Consider the following 16,792-nt stretch of genomic DNA (forward strand, 5'->3'; position numbering starts at 1 on the left):
GGGCTGAGATAGTGAGATTTTCTTTGATACAGAGGTTGATAGGCAACTACTGGAGATTTTTGAGGAGGGGTTGACATGCCCAGAACGTTTCTGTAGAAAGATAATACGGGCAGCAGGGTGAAGTATAGACTGAGGTGGGGAGAGACAGGAGGTTGGGAGGTCAGAAAGGAGGCTGATGCAGTAATCCAGTCGGGACAGGATGAGTGACTGTACTAACGTGGAAGCGGTTCGTATGGAGAGGAAGGGGCCCATTTTGGTGATGTGAAGGTGAGACTTCACGTCTCTGTGCCTCTGTTGCCTCATCTGAAAATGGGTATTAAGACTGTGAGCCCCATGTGGGACAGGCACTGTGTCCAATCTGATTAATTTGTATTTACTCCAGCACTTGGAACAGTGCTTGGCACATAGTAAACTCTTAACAAGTACCATTATTATTAATATTACTATTATTAGGGAAACACCAGAGAAAGAAACAGCAGAGTCTAGAGCAAAGAGCATTAAATCACAAGTGAAGAAATCCAGATGCCAGCCTGAACACGAACTCTTGAGAATGTGTTTGTTCTCATGGGCAAATAATAATTCTCGACCATCCCTAAATTTTCTTCTTCTATCTGTACGCATTTTCTAGGGTAGGCTAGCAGCGAAGGTGATCACACTTGGGTAAGAATTATTTCTAATATCAATTGTAAATTTCTTACAATAATTTTGTTTCCTGAGGTTCTGTGAAAAAAAATACTATAGCTTTTTTTTTAATATGCACTAAGTACTCTCATGGATTGAGAACATTCAAAAATCCCTTCAAGATGCTTATGATAATTTTAAAGGATAATTTGAGCAGATGATTTATTCTCTAATAATAAATTAACAGAGCAAATGATTCATTAAAATATTCATTAGAGAAATGTTCAGCATTATAGACACTTTGATTCTAATATCCAGTACTTGAGAAAGACACAGATATCTCATTATATTTAGGAATAAAACAAGACTACCTATTGATTTCAAACTCCAGTGCTTAGTTCTTTACATGCCATAGTTTTTTTCTGCATAAATTTTATTCTTGATATTCCGGAAGAAGCTCAAAGATAATACAAGCAGAAAAATCTGGAAATTGAGGAAAATTAAAATGAAGTCAGTGAGTTGCATGCATTTAAAGGTGAACATGTTATAACATATACAATCCAGCAGAAGAAAAATGGTGAAAATATGATGGTAATTCTAGGGTTTCCCTAGGCTTGTCACACAAATAGTCTTACATTAGAGGTCCCATCTTCATCTCCCCTTGTAGAGGTCAACCACTTTCAGAAAGAGAACAGTTACTATATGATTCTTTCTAACTGAGCTAAAATATGTATTTTGCTAAGTATAAAGAAGAGTAAACTCCCTAATGTCCTCATGAAGATCTTTGGACACTTCTATTAACTATTTAAATCTTTGGGGAAACTAAGTTGTATGATTGGCATAGAGCTGGAGGTAAAATTTTTAATCAGTCAAGTAACTAATCAGTGGTATTTATAGAGTGCTTATTATGTACAGAGAGCACTGTACTTAGTGTTTGGGAGAGTAAAATACAACAGAGTTCCTTTCACATTCCGACCAAAATGAGCTAACAGTTGAGGGGGAAAGAGCTATAAATATAAATGGATAATTTGTAATATATAATTTAAAGATATGCACATAAATGCTGAAAGGATGAGGATGGGGTGAATATTAAATGCTCAAAGATCACAGATCCAAATGCATTGATGACATAGAAGGGAGAGGGGGCCAGGGAAAAGAAGGAAGGCCTCCTGGGGGAGATGTGCTATTAATAATATCTGAAGGTGGGGAAAATGGTGGTCTGGTATATATTGAGTTGGAGGAAGTTCCAGGCTAGTAGGGAGGAGGTGGGAAAGTGATAGAGATGAGATCTCGCACAGTGAGTAAACTGGCTCTAGAGGAATGGAGTGTATAGCCTTGGATGTAGTGAGAGATTAGTGAGGTGAAATAGGAAGGGGTGAGCTGACTGAATGCTTTAAAGCCAATGGTAAGGAGTTTCTGTTTGATGCAGAGGTAGATGGGCAGCTACTGGAAGTTCTTGAGGAGTGGAGAGACATGGACTGAATGTTTTCATTGAAAAATGATCCAGGCAGCAGAGTGAAGTATGGACTGGAATGGGGAGAGGCAGGAAACGAGGAGTCAGCGAGGAGGCAGATGCAGTAGTCGAGGTGAGATAGGATAAATGATTGGTTCAGCTTGGTAGCAGTTTGGATGAAGACGAAAGGGTGGATTTTAGCAGTGTCGTGGAGATAAAATTAACAGGACTTGGTGACAATTGAATATGTGGGTAGAATGGGAGAGATGAGTCAAGGACAACGTCAATGTTACGGGCTTGTGAAATAGGGAGGATAGTAGTATTTTCTGTAATGCTGGAAAAAACAGGGCGAGGGCAGGGTTTGGGTGAAAAGATAAGGAGGTCAGTTTCTAGTTTTTTTGAAGCTTTGTCTTATAGTTTACACTCTAATCTAAAACACACCTAATAATAGTCTTCTTACCTCTGAAGTTAGTAGTCCAAAATTAATTCCAATCAAGGTTAACGTGTTGTATTCAAACCATATATTGATATCCTCTTCACATCCCTGGGAAAGAAGAATGCATACAAACATTTTTTTTAAAAAGGCAATGTCATTGAGGGTTAGAATCTGTAAGCAAAAATGAGAATTATTTTGAGCTATAAACATTAATTATGTTATTTGTTAATCACTTTACTACGTACCAAGCACCATACTGAACACTGAGGTAGGTACAAGTTAATCTATATACTAAACACTGGAGCAGATACTAGTTAGTCTACATTCTGTCCCTGACTCACATGGGACTCAGAGTCTAGACAAGAAGGAGAATCGATATTTAATCCCCATTTTACAAATGAATAAACAATCTCAGAGAAGTTAAGTGACTTGAACACAGTCACCCATTAGACAAATGGAACAGTCAGGATTAGAATAATAATAATAATTATGGTATTTGTTAAGTGCTTAACTATGCACCAAGCACTGTACTAAGCACTGCGGTGGACACACGAAGATCAGGTTGGACAAAGTCCTTGTCCCACGTGGGGCTCACAGTCTCAGTCCCCATTTTCCAGATGAGGTAGCTGAGGGACAGAGAAGTGAAGTAACTTGCCCAAAGTCACATAGCTGACACGTGGCAGAGTCAGGATTAGAACCCATGACCTCCGACTCCCAAGCCCGGGCTCTTTCCACTAAGCCACACTGCTTCTCTAGAACCCAGTTCCTTTGCCTCCGAGGCTTGTGCTCTTTCTAGAAGGCCACAATCCCTGTCAGTTTGAAATTAGGCTTTTCATAGAAACATTAAATTCAATTTATCTCTAAATATAAAGTAGAACTCACCATCCAGATCACTAGGAAATGTTCTAATTTGCTCAGAGATAGTTCTCAGATATAAATTTTCTGGAAGGGTTGAGTAAACTGGAAGAATAGGAATATGAATAGGAAAAGTGTGAAAGATGAGAAGAGGGAAAATGAGGAGGAAGAGCAGTGGGGAAAGGGCATTAAGAGCCCAGGAGGCAGGAGAGACAGAAAGAGAGAAAGACCCAAAACCTACAATCAGAGAGAAAGATGGCATCAATCAATAAACGAATCACATTATGGTATTTATTGAGTGCATACTAAGTGCATAGCACTATATTAAATGCTTGGGAGAGTCTTATCTTATGCCATCGAGTCATCTCTGACTCATAGCGACACCATGGACACATCTCTCCCGCAACACCCCACTTCCATCTGCAATCGTTCTAGTAGTGGATCCATAGAGTTTTCTTGGTAAAAATACAGACGTGGTTACCGTTGCCTCCTTCCACGCAGTAAACTTGAGTCTCCACCCACAACTCTCTCCCATGCCGCTGCTGCCCAGCACAGATGAGTGCCTTGTAGCAGATCGCCTTCCACTCGCCAGCCACTGCCCAAGCTAGGAGTGGGTAGGCCTCTGCTTGACTCTCCCTCCCATAGTCAAGACTGGAAACTCTTCAGGTGTGACCCTGAGGGGAAGCTTGGGAGAGCACAATATACTAAAGTTAGCAGACACGTGATTTTTTACGTAGCCAGGACCGACATTCTTGGCAGGACACGCCACATGTATGTAACGTGCCAGCATATACGAAGATTGTGTGGTAGAGGCAGAAGTGACCAACATAACTCCACCATCTGGGTGGTGCTCACTTTGAAGCACAGGGGATGAAATGAGAGCCTGAGTGCAAGATAGATGTGAGGTCGCACTTGCTCTCAGGAGGACTGTCTCGCTCACATGTGCCCTCAGGCTCTTATATGCCACCGTCTGGGTCTCTTTGGGTCTATCAGCAGGGAATGACTCTCTATGTATCTGTAATTAATTAATCCACCACTGTCTGCTGTGTGACCTTGGGCAAATCATTTAACTTCTCTGTGCTTGTTACCTCATCTGTAAAGTGGGGATGAAGACTGTGAGCCCCATGTGGGAAAGGGACTGTGTCCAATCTGATTAGTTTGTATCTACCCCAGTCTTAGAGCAGTACTTGATACTGTTCTAATCTATTTCATAAATTAGATGTGAACTTTAAAGTGCTAGTTATTTAAATTCATAATAGTCTACTCGTCTCTTACCTTTGTGTGAGTTGCATTCTTTAGGGCGTCACAAAACCATTTTCTTTCAGTAGTGTTTTCTCTCAGCTTCATGCATGAACATGGAATTTGATTTGCATTCTCTTTGTTTTTATTCTTTTGCCAATCCTTAGAACCGCTTCTGCCACAGCATGTAAACTAGGCAAAAGCACAATTATTTTCTTCAAGGAACCAAAGTGCAGTTACAATAGTAAGCCCTCATAATGGTTCCAATCAGAGTCAAAGTAGATTAAATGAGTTATTTAATAAATGAATGATTAGTATTAATTGAGTGCCTATGATCTATAGAACACTGTAGTAGGTACTTGAGAGAGTACAGCAGAGATAAAAGACAAGACCCCCACCCTCAATAAGCTGTCAGTCTAATAGCAGGGATGGACACAGAATAAATTTCAGATAGGAAGGAAAATAATGCTGGAAATAAGGATAGGTGAGTACATAAGGGATTGAAGGACAGCAAACTGGCATGTACAAAAGTGCGTCGGTTGCCTGCAAGTGCTAAACATACAACTGGAAGAGGAAAAAATGCTAGTCGGGGAATGTCTCCTGGGGGAGCTGAGATTTCAGTAAGGCTTTGAAGATGGTGAGAACTATGGTAGGTGCATATCAGCCAATCGATCAATTGTATTCTTTGAGCGCTTACTATGTGCCAAGCACTGTATGAAATACTGTGGGAGAATTCATTACAACAGAGTTATCAGGTATGTTCCCTGCCCACAAAAAGCTTACATTCTAGACGGGGAGACAGACATTAATTTTAAGGAGAGAGTTTCGGGAAGATGGAAAATTCTGAGCAAGTTTCCATATTTATAGTTGCCTGACATCAAATTTATCCTAGTCTCTTTACAGTTATTGATGCTTTTTCAATCAATTAATGGTATATGTTGAGTGCTTACTGTATGAAGAGCATTGTACAAGCACATAGTATGGCTACATACGTAAGTGCTATGTGGCTGAGGGTAGCGGGAATACCAAGAAGCCAAAGGGTCCAGATCCAAATGCATACACAATGCAGAAGGGAGAGGGAGACAGGGAAGAGAGGGCTTAAATGGGGAAGACCTCTTGGAGGAGATGTGACCTTCAAGGTGGAGAGTGTATAATAGCGTAACTGGTGAAGTGCAAATACTTTCAGGCAATTTCGCTTTTGCCTCTTGTTTTATCAGGCAGGACACTAAAATTTTCTGTCTGATCTGTGAATGCCCAAGAAACATTTAGAGAAATTTTTTTAGGTACCATAAACGTTTCCATTACTAACTCTGATGAACCAGCTTCCACTAAATTATAGGTGAATTGGAATTGCAGTCCTGGGACTTGAAATTTTAATCTGAGGTATTTCATGGGGTTCAAAGTACAACAGCCTTCACTATAAATACATACACACACACTCGGAGATATGAGAGATGATAGAGAAGATAGATATTTGAGGATAAGATTTTGATGCCATCCTCAAGTGTAAGACTGAATTAGTGCAGCAGTATAGATACCTAAAAAGGAAGCACATCTACAAAAAATGGAAGTCTCTAGGTCAGTATGTTTAATATTGTTACCATTAAAATTACCAGTTTTTCTTCCAATTCACCCAGAGTAATTGATTCACAGAGATCCCCTACAATAGATATATAATGGAGGAGTCACCCACAGTGAAGAAGAGGAAAAAATGACAAAGCTCCAGGAACTTTGTCCAAATCACTAATAACTTGCAGGTCACAGTTATAGTGCACCCTATCATTCATTGAATTGTATTTATTGAGCACTTACTGTACACAGAGCACTGTACTAAGCACTTGGAAGAATATAATACAACAATAAACAGACAAATTCCCTGCCCATTCAGTGTTTAACTTAACCATTTGGATATTACCCATCTGCAACCTTTTCTGCTTCACAACTACTTTCAGTTCATGTTTTAGAAAATTTTCATTTTAGAAAATTTTAGATGGTCTTTAATTGAAGACCTTTCTCAGTGGATGAAAATATTCACAGCTACCAAAAATGCTTAGGTGACTTAGGGATATGGGTGCTCATTGTAGAGTACTGAGTTTCAGATTGAATCTCAGGAAAACCGTTCTTGAAACAGGATGAGTAGAAATAACTAGGAACTTTGACTTCACATTTATTCTCTAATTATGCTGAAAAACATTCCTGGAGCTTGACTGCTTTTCAGAACATGATTTAAGATATAAATTTTCAATTTTATGCCAATAACATGATAGTTTTCACTTTTTATTTTAGTTTCTCCTTACAGTGTTCTGCACCATATTCAGAATATCCCACTTGAATCTGTCTTGAGGCAGATCTTTAGATCCATAGTCAGTGATCATGGAATCAAATGAATCGTACATTATATGTTTAACCTGTTGAAGGAAAAAGAAAGGGATGAAATTGGCAGACCTTTTTCCAGCAAATTCACACAAAAGGGTTGTATGGAAATACAAAACCAAGTGCCCTAAGGAAGGACTTTGTTGTATGAAATCTGGTTTTAATTTTCTATTATAATTTGGATCATTCCTGATGGAGTTGTTTCTAGACTTTTGGCTAGTTCCTCTAAGGAAACAACAAAGAACAGATTTGAATGGCTAAAAAGTTGGCATTTTCTCTTTTTCAACTCTACTCTTCTCAAATTTACCTTCATCTATCATCGTGGGGACATCTGCTGAATCTGAGCTCTTATGAATGTAAGGAGTATATCAGGTGATGAAATTGAAAAACACAGGAAAATTTTCCATTGAAGACTATATTTCACTACTCTAACCACCTGAATTGTTGCACAACCATCGCATTTGACACATCCTGGGACAAGAAGGATTCCAGTAATTACATATTTCTACAAAAAATAGCTATTTAATAGTCCAGAATTATGTAAAAATTTGGAATGCAATTACTTTTAAACAGCAGTGTATATCTCAACAACCTGGATTTAGATATGGATATTATACATCCAGGTTACATAGTAGTAGAAGAGTAAACAAAAAAAAATTACCCCAAACTGAGTGTAAAACATAGTTTATAGACTGTACCTCTTCTTTTTTGATGAAGATGAGTCCAGACAATCCAATCTGTAGCCCACAGGCCAGAATTACAAACACCACATACTATGAAAAGATAAAGTTTACAATAAATTGTCAATTTCATTAGTCTAAGAAAACAATAGTAATTAAAGAAACTTTGCCCGGCCTCTCTGATTCTATTTGATTTGATTCAGGTGCTGAATCGGTAATGAATCTGAATCACCGTATGAGATCTGGAGAGTAACTTTTCCAACACTGGGACACAATATCGGGGCAGACCATTACTAGAGGTCTGATCAGTCAATCACTCCATAGAATTTAGTGAATGCTTACTGTGCCCAAGACATCATCATCAATGGTACTTTTTGAGTACTCAATAATGATTATTGTGGTATTTGTTAAATCCTTACAAGATGCCAGGCACTGTACTAAGTGCTGGAGTGGATTCAAGCAAAATGGGTTGGAACACAGTCCCTAGCCTACGTGGGGCTCAAAGTCTTAATCCCCATTTTACAGAAGATGTAACTGAGTCACAGAGAAATTAAGTGACTTGCCCAAGGTCACAAAGCAGAAAAGTGCAACGGGGATTAGAACCCAGGCCCATACTCTAACCACTAGACCATGCTGCTTCTCTTGTTGTGTACTGTGTGCCGAACAATGTATAAAGTGCATAAGCAACACAGAAGGGAAAGGGAAATGAGGGCTTAGTTGGGGAATGTATCTTGGAAGGAGTTGTGTTTTTGATGCTCAGTGAACATCTAACTGGTGCCGCCAGTGTATTCCATGTCCCCTCAAAACTGGCTGAAATTATTTCCAGTTATGGGGTCATGCTCACCTATACTCCAACATCCTGTAGAGCCAACAGAACCTGGGTTTTAATCCGGTTCTGCCATTTGTCCGTGGTGTGACCTTGGGCAAGTCACTTTACTTTTCTGGGCCTCTGTTCCCTATCTATAAAATGGGGATTAAGACTATGAGCCCCATGTGGACAGTCACTGAGTCCAACACACTTATCTTGTATCTACCCCACCATTTAGTACAGGGCCTGCTGCATAGAAATTACTTAATTACTATAATTAACCAAAACTGTTCATGAGGGAGCCCCCATTTGGTTTTAAGTTAAAGTGAGGACTCTCCTTTGTCTCTGTCTGAGCCTTCTTGCCCTTAGGTCAGTCCTTAGCCAGTAACTCTTCTATTTTAAAGCTTTGGGGCATTAAGAGTCAATGAAATGCAGCTTTTCCAAAAAATTGATGTACTGGACATACCCTCTTTTCCTTTCATTTTCCTTTATCCTCACTCCTTTGCCTTTTTTAAATACTGATTCAAAAATGTATTTTCCAACTAATATTATTTCTCATCCATTGACATGCAATGCTACAGTAAGCTACTGCCCATTCTCCTCATGGGCTCTGCTTTGTAATCAATCTAATCATCCAACAGTGGTATTGATTTAGCACCTACTGATTCAAAGCCTTGCGTTAAGACCTTGGGAAAAAAATCACAGAAGCAAGACATGATCATTGTCTCCAAGGAGCTCACAGCCTAATAGATAAACTGGAGGCCAGTTTGAAGATACAACTGGGAGTTGATTGCTGAAGGCAGATCTGCTTGGCACACTACCATCAAGAAGGAAGTAGCTCTTCTTGAGCAACAGCTTTGTATGGAAAGAGGCAATCTGCAGAAGATTATGAAGTGTCTTTCAGAATCCACAAAAATTGATGAACTGACATTTAGGTGGAGGAAAACGCAAGTTATATCAGAACCCAGACAGACAAACTTTATCATAGTTAAGGATCTCCATCATCAACCAGAGGGGAATGTTGTCAATGGGGTCTGTTATCTGGAGAAAACACTTTCTAATGAAACGGGAATGGACAAATAGAGAAAACTGAATCCAGACGGCTCCTACATCCTAGGGGAAATTGGCAAGTATAATACATGGTTACTCTCTAAGAAAATGATATTATCACCTGACCTTTACAGAATTTTGAAGGGGAGAACATGGGGTCAATGTTATCTTCTGGAATCAAACCAAAATCCAAATGATCACAAGGCTGGTCCAGTCCCTTGTCATAGCCAGACTTAATTACTTTATCAGCCTCCTGGCTGATCTCCCTTCACCCAGTCTCCCCCTCTCCAATTCATATCACACCCTGTGACCCAAATACACTTTTGGAAATGGGTTGGGATCTTTGGGTTTGTGACTAGGTATAGTTCTTCATGACAACAGACATAGTGCTCAAGTAATAGCTGCCTAGAGAATCAGCCCTGGGAGAGTGATGTCATTACCTTTTCTCTCAAAGCTTTCTGTGTAGGATGTAGTTGACCTGCCTCTACCTGGAGAGCCATTGGTAACATGCAGTCTGGCCAGTGGGTAAGAGAAGGCCAAGGCCAGCTTCAGGAGCCACAGGAGCCAGGACAGTGCTTTGCCCACAGAAAGCGCTCAACAAATATGATTGAACAGCTTTGGATGAGTGTGGAGAGGAACAGGAGGAGGAGGGTAAGTAAGATGCAATGACCACAGGCACAGTTGTTTGCTAATCTGCAATTTACCATTTCCAATGAACCTGAAATTAATCCACCCTTTTTCAACTCTCTTTCTCTCTACTCTCTCTCTTTCTTTCTCTCCTCCTCCCACAGAGTTCTTATCCCAACTCTGCCAATTTCTTGCTGTGTGACCTTGGATGAGTCAGTTAACTTCTCTGTACTTTAATTACCTCATCTGTAAATTGAGGATTAAGTCCTCTTCCTTCTGATTTAACTGTGAGACCCTTGGGGGGCAGGAACTGTATCCAAACTGCTAGACTTGTATCTACCCCAGTGTTTAGAATAGTGCTTGATGCTTAGTAAGTGCTGAGCAAGCACCATTAACAACCCAAAAAAATGCCTAGCTTTATTATGTGTACAGGTGGGTCTCAAAACCGAGTGGACATTCATACTGATTCACACCACACAATCCAATTTTTAGCTGGCCCCTTCCCAGTGTGGTACAGATTTGTCACCTGACACCATTATGTTTAGTATTCCTGTTTTCTGGGCTTTTCCCACCTGGGCTTCCTGTTTCCAAATTTCACAGCTCAGAAGTCACAGCTATGTCCAGAGGGAAACACAAAGCCTCCTGGAGCAAGTGTGAGAGTAACAGGAGCTCAGAGAAATACTCTAGGCTTGGTGAGATTGAGCAGACTAACACGGATCGAGAGGAAAAAATAGATTTTAGCGATGTTGTGAAGGTGGGACCAACAGGATTTAGTGATGGATTGAATATGTGGGTTGAATGACAGAGAGGAACCAAGGGTAATGCCAAAGTTACAGGCATGTGAGAGAGGAAGGATGGTGGTGCCATTTACAGTTGATGGGAAAGTCAGGGGTGGACAGGGTTTTGTGGGAAAATAAAGGAGCTCTATTTTCGACATGTTAAGCTTGAGGTTCACCTCTCAGGGTCGCACCTGGAGAGTTTCTAGTACTCTACCATTGTCGACTATGGGAGGGAGAGTCAAGCAGAAGTATATCAATTCCATTCCTAGCGTGGGCAGTGGCTAGCAAGTGGAAGGCAATCTCCTATAAGTCAAAACTCACCTATGCCGGGCAGCAGCAGCATGGGAGAGAGTCGAGAGCGGGGACTCGGGTTTACTGCGCGGAAGGTGGCAATGGTAAACCAAAACCACTTCTATATTTTTTTTTTCTGTGGATACACTACCAGAATGATTTCAGATGGAGGTGGGGCATTCTGGGAGAGATGTGTCCATGGCATCGCTATGGGTCGGACACGACTCGACAGCATAAGACAATAACAAACTTGAGGTGATGGGAGGACATCCAAGTCTAGATGTCTTGAAGGCAGGAGGAGATGTGAGACTGGAGAGAGGGTGAGAGGTCAGGACTGGAGATGTAGCTTTGGAGGGTGGTGTTGGGAATGTCTATTTGTTGCTGAAGGAAGGGTAGTTTGGGGATGGTGGCTAAGTGGGGCAAGATGAGGTGAGAAAATTTGGATGAGTTCTGAAGTCTCTGTGGGGGAATAGTACAGATTTGTGGGGAGGAAGTGTGTGGGAGAGGAGGCAAGTGAGGAGATTGTGGTCAGATAGAGGGATTTCAGTGTTGGTGAGAGTAGAGATTGTGCAGAGGTTAGAGATGGTGAGATTGAGTCTGTGTCCAAGTGGTGAGTGGGCAAGGTGAGGTGGAGCAGGAGGTCAACAGAGTTGAGGAGTTGAGAAGGCAGGCAGCAGAAGGGTCAAACTGATTTGGATTCCTCATTCTCACTCCGTCCAACCATGTACTTCAGGCACCTCTTGCTTATTTCCAAGGACTTCTGAGAATATGTCTGGTGCCCTGGGTGGTAAACTGCTCTTTTTTTCTGTTTTTTCTTGCTCCTAACCTCTCCTCCTTTCACTCTTCCAGTGAAATATCAGACAGGATGATTGTAGCTTCACCCTGAGAAGCAACCCCCTGGAGCTTAGCATCCTGAGGATTTAACTGACTTGCTGAATAGTTAGTCCAGCCCTGGATAAAGCCATCCAATTCCTAATTGCTGGTCTCCACAATAGCTGGTTTGTCTTTCTTTGTCATAGCAGTTCACAAATTTTGTTGCCATTGTTCTAGTCCAGGGGGCATAAATGTCACAAGCCCTAAAGTACTTCCTTGCCAGAAGTATACTAATCAGCCATCTGCTTCCACGTATTACCACAAAACCAAATGGTAATTTGCTGATTAACATGAGGGTGAAGACAAATCCCTTTTTCTCCACTGTTAAATAAGTCCTGAACCTGAGTGGATAATTTGTGTGCTGATCACACTGCAGTTTGCAGTTTCCTCCAGCCCACAAATCTTTTACCAGAGCTTCTAACAAGAAGCTAAATTGACAAATTAGCGTTTCACCTTCTTTTATTTTCCCTGCTCACCTTTTTATGGATCTGCTAATGACTCCTGTCTGGCTAAAAGGTGACCAGCAGGAGGTGCGAAACCAATTCTTCTTGTGCATTAAAGTAGAACATAGAAAAGCCACTTAGTATAATTATTCATTTGAAAGAAAATCAGAGTCCTGACATAGAAAATCGGGTGAACTGCTTCCAACACAGGCTTTAGCCAACTCCAGCATTCGCATAGGATACTAGAATGAAACTGAAAATATATATTGGTACGGGTGTTCTGGAAGAGATGTGTCCAAGGAGTCGCTATGGGTCGGGAAACTACTCGACAGCGTAAGACAAGACTGAAATGAAAAGTATAAACCATCGATTGAGTGATTACCAGCTCTCGTTGCTGGTAATTTGCCAATACTCAGAATATAATACCATCTTGGATCTTCAGAAAAGCCTTGCACAGACTTGGAAAGAAAAATCCAGAGATGTTGTAGAGCTCAAGACCTCTAATCCAGTCATGATGTAACATAGCTGAACCTTAGTCAGAACTGTGGCCCTCTATATTAGTAGGGAATGTAATAGCTCTGAGGAGCAAAGCCAGGAGTAGTGAGGAACTTTAGGGATGCTTCACAAGTTCCCTGGTAGTGGATCTTTTTTTTTTTAAATGATATTTGTTAAGCCCTTACTATGTGTCACATCGCCTCCAAGTGGGTTTCTCTGGCTAAGCCCCCCTTGTCTTCTTCCCCCACTCTCTTCTGCGTCACCCTGACCCACTTCCTTTATTTATCTCCCATCCCAGCCCAAGAGCACTTAAGTATAGATCTGCAATTTATTTATTCATATTAATTGCCCTTCTCCCCCTCTAGACTTTCAGCTCACTGTGGGCAGGGACTGTCTTTTTATTGTTTATTGTTCTATTGTACTTTCCCAAGCACTTAGTACAGTGCTCTGAAAACAGTAAGCGCTCAATGAATATGATTGAAGGAATGAGTAAATGAAGGCACTGTGATAAGTGCTGGGGAAGATACAAGATAATCAGGTTGGACGCAGTCCATGTCTCACATGGGGCTCATATTTTTAATCCCCATTTTACAGATGAGGTAACTGAGGCACAGAGAACTTAAGTGACTTGCCCAATGTCACACAGAAGACAAATGGTGGAGCCAGGATAAGAACCCAGGGCCTTCTGACTCCCAGGACTATGCTCTCTCTACTAGACTTGGCTGCTTCTCATTTCCTGTTCAATGAGGTCTACCCATGCACTGCTGCTATGGATGTGCCGGGCATTCTGAACAGGGGCAGATAGTGGACCAGGGTCCTGTTTTTTAGCCCCCCCTGGGGAGTTGTCTAGGGTTCTTTGGTAAATCACTAGCTTTATTTACCATGGGCTTGGGGGTGAGAAGGCTTGGGTTCTAATCCCAGCTCTACCACTTGTCTTCTCTGTGATTCTAGGCAAGTTACTTAACTTCTCTGTGTCCGTTACCTCATTTGTAAAACAGGGATTGACTGTGAGTCCTATGTGGGACATGGACTCTGTCTGACCTAATTATCTCGTATTCACCCCAGTGTTTAGTACAGTGCCTGGCACATAGCGCTAAACAAATCTCATTATAATAATAATGACTATGAACAAAAGCTTCACTGATAATGAATACATATGGATCATTTTTCTTGATCATTATGGTATTTATTAAATGCTTATCATGCACCATTTTCACTGTGCTGAAGTGCTGGGGTGAATACAAGATGATGCTATGAGACAGAGATTTTGTCTTATCTGGGGCGCACAGCATACCTCACTTTCTCCTTGGGAAGTGTCCAGTTTGCTCCAAATAAGAACAACAAGGATTTAAAGACAATCTGCGTATTTATTCCATCAATATGAATTTAAGTCACAGTGTGGCCAAGTGGAAAGAGTGCAGGACCGAGAGTCGGGAGGCCTGAGTTCTAATCCCAGCTCTGCCAGTTGCCTGCTGTGTGACCTTGGGCAAGTCACTTGACTTCTCTCTGCCTCTGTTTCCTCATTTGTAAAATAGGAACTCAATACCTTTCTTTCCTCCCCCATAATTCTGATTCTTGTATAGAACCGGGAGGGAGTTGGATCCAATCCTGTACCTCCCCTAGGGCTCGGCACATGGTAAACAAGCAGCACATTATTATTATTATCATTATTTTCATATAGAAGTCTGAAGTTGGGAAATTTTATAAAGTTTTACTTACCAAAATGACAAAACATTTTATTTCTCTGAGGATCGCCAGGTAACCCAAGAAAGCGGCAAGAACAATGGCAGATCCAGTGCCAATCAGTACTCGGGAAATCTTTGCTATCAAACAGCTATGCTTACCTGTGGAAACTTAAACAAAAGGTCTTCTCAAAATCACAGTTAAAGCTGGAGCTTTTATTCTTTCTGAATTATCAATCAGGAATGAGAATTTCATTGATAAAACAGACCTAAAAGCACTTTTAGCTAATATTTAGCATGCAAACTTGATGTAATCATTACCTCTTGTCTTGTGCATCTCACACTGTCTTTGGTTAAATTCTGCCAGTTCTTTATCTTTAATCTATTTCCTAGAACCATCCCTTCTTCTCCACCCTTATAGCTGTCTCACTTTCATCATCTTGCAATTAGACTGTGCATCAACCCCTTGGCTTATTCCCTACCTCTCATCTCTTCTTCATCATCTTTATAAGAGGGTGTTCTGAAAGGTCACTACACTCCTCAGTGCCAGTTTACTTCAGCATCAAACAGAAGCTCCTGATGACTGGACTTAATAGTTTTCCACTAGCTCTTGCAATACTTATTTTGCTCTCTTTGTCCAGAGGATAATCAGGACATTTCCAAACCCTCTTACAGTTCCTTGCCCTCAACTGCCTCGCTCTGTCACATTTCTCCATCCATTCCCTTTCCCTGGACCTTTCTCCACCTTCAAATCTGCCAGACTACAGCTCTCTTCATCTGCAAAGGCCTGCAGCATGGCTCAGTGGAAAGTGCTCGCGCTTGGGAGTCAGAGGTCATGGGTCCGAATCCCGGTTCTGCCACTCGTCAGCTGTTGACCGTGGGCAAGTCACTTCACTTCTCTAGGCCTCAGCGACCTCATCTGTAAAACGGGGATTAACTGTGAGCCTCACGTGGGACAACCTGATGACCCTGTATCTCCCCCAGTGCTTAGAACAGTGCTCTGCACAGTGTAAGCACTTAATACCAACATTATTATTATTATTACTGCAAATTCCTTTCCTCCAGGGAGATAGTCCCTAATTTTTGACACACCATTATGTCATCCCCATAGTTGCTCATGGTATGCATACAAATAAAGAGCGTCAGTGATAGCAAAAAATCATTTCTGATCTGTTTCTTCATGATGAGTGTCTGGAGAGAGGAATCCTTCCCACGAAGTCTATTGTGAAACCAGAAGTGCCTGGAAGAGTTAAGATCCCTTTCGAGCCAATACTGCCATCTGCTGAAGCGATCAGAAAATCTCGCATTGCGTTTTGTTGAAATATAAATTGTAAATACTTACATAGAACGTTGACCAAATTGCCTCGATCTAATAGAAGCCATATTCCAAATCCAGCGACCAAAAGTCCGAGAATCTGCAAAAAAGCGGGAATTACTCTTGAAATTTGCATCAAAAGCTAACTTACTGTCTATCGAATTATCCTGCTTACCAAGAAAGTGCCATTGAAGATGCATAGGAAATGCTTCAGAAACAGTATTTTGTCTTTCCTTCTCATTTTGGTGACTCTGAAATTGTAAATCAGACCGGTAGATGGAACCCGCAAAGATAGACATTCACATTTTCAACAGCGACTGCCAGGAACTACAAGTCCTTAGGCTTGGTGTTGAGCGGAGCGAAGCTAATGACGTGCTGCCATGACATTTTAGGCTTAGTGGGCAACGGTAGCCACCCCATTCTGAACTGTAGAATAAAATATGCATCAGAGGTCGAGTCAGGAGGTGAAGTCAAGATGGTGGCTCCACCTCTTGCTGGCAGGGGCCAGCGGGATACAGGCCCTGACTGGCATCTGATGTCTGTGAGGTTTCCACAGTCCTCACCAGGCTCAGGAACCAAGCCAGAGACCTCTCAAATGGCTGGTTCCAGAATCCTTAAGGATGAGGCCCTCAGGCCACTGTGACATCCATGGTGCAGTGTCCTCGAGGCAGGAAGAAATGGGAAATTGCATTTGCCGTTAATGTCTGCCTCAACTGAATATATCTTCATTACCCTATTTATTTTGTTAATGAGATGTATATCACCTCGATTC

At 41.4% G+C, this 16,792-nt stretch overlaps 1 protein-coding gene across 1 annotated transcript; it reads right to left on the reverse strand.

Annotated features, from left to right (window-relative positions):
• Positions 1–1,019: 1,019 nt before the first annotated feature.
• On the reverse strand, positions 1,020–16,628 carry TSPAN19 (tetraspanin 19). The gene is made up of 8 exons (XM_029079488.2): positions 16,196–16,628; positions 16,048–16,120; positions 14,743–14,876; positions 7,676–7,750; positions 6,902–7,012; positions 4,641–4,796; positions 2,535–2,618; positions 1,020–1,104 (listed from the first exon to the last, which is right to left on the reverse strand). The coding sequence occupies exons 1-8, from the start codon at positions 16,259–16,261 to the stop codon at positions 1,024–1,026; spliced, it is 780 nt and encodes a 259-aa protein (XP_028935321.1). The 5' UTR covers positions 16,262–16,628; the 3' UTR covers positions 1,020–1,023.
• Between the last annotated feature and the right edge of the window lie 164 nt (positions 16,629–16,792).

This window comes from Ornithorhynchus anatinus, chromosome 14 (genome assembly GCF_004115215.2).
Source record: "Ornithorhynchus anatinus isolate Pmale09 chromosome 14, mOrnAna1.pri.v4, whole genome shotgun sequence".
Classification (NCBI taxonomy): Eukaryota; Metazoa; Chordata; class Mammalia; order Monotremata; family Ornithorhynchidae; genus Ornithorhynchus; species Ornithorhynchus anatinus.

Coding starts and splice junctions, on each gene's coding strand:
- TSPAN19 (XM_029079488.2), bottom strand. CDS start 16,261: ATGAGAAGGAAAGACAAAATACTGTTTCTGAAGCATTTCCTATGCATC. Junction 7,751..14,742: donor TAAAATGTTTTGTCATTTTG/GTAAGTAAAACT, acceptor ATCTTTTCATAG/TATGTGGTGTTTGTAATTCT. Junction 2,619..4,640: donor AGAATGCAACTCACACAAAG/GTAAGAGACGAG, acceptor CTTCTTTCCCAG/GGATGTGAAGAGGATATCAA.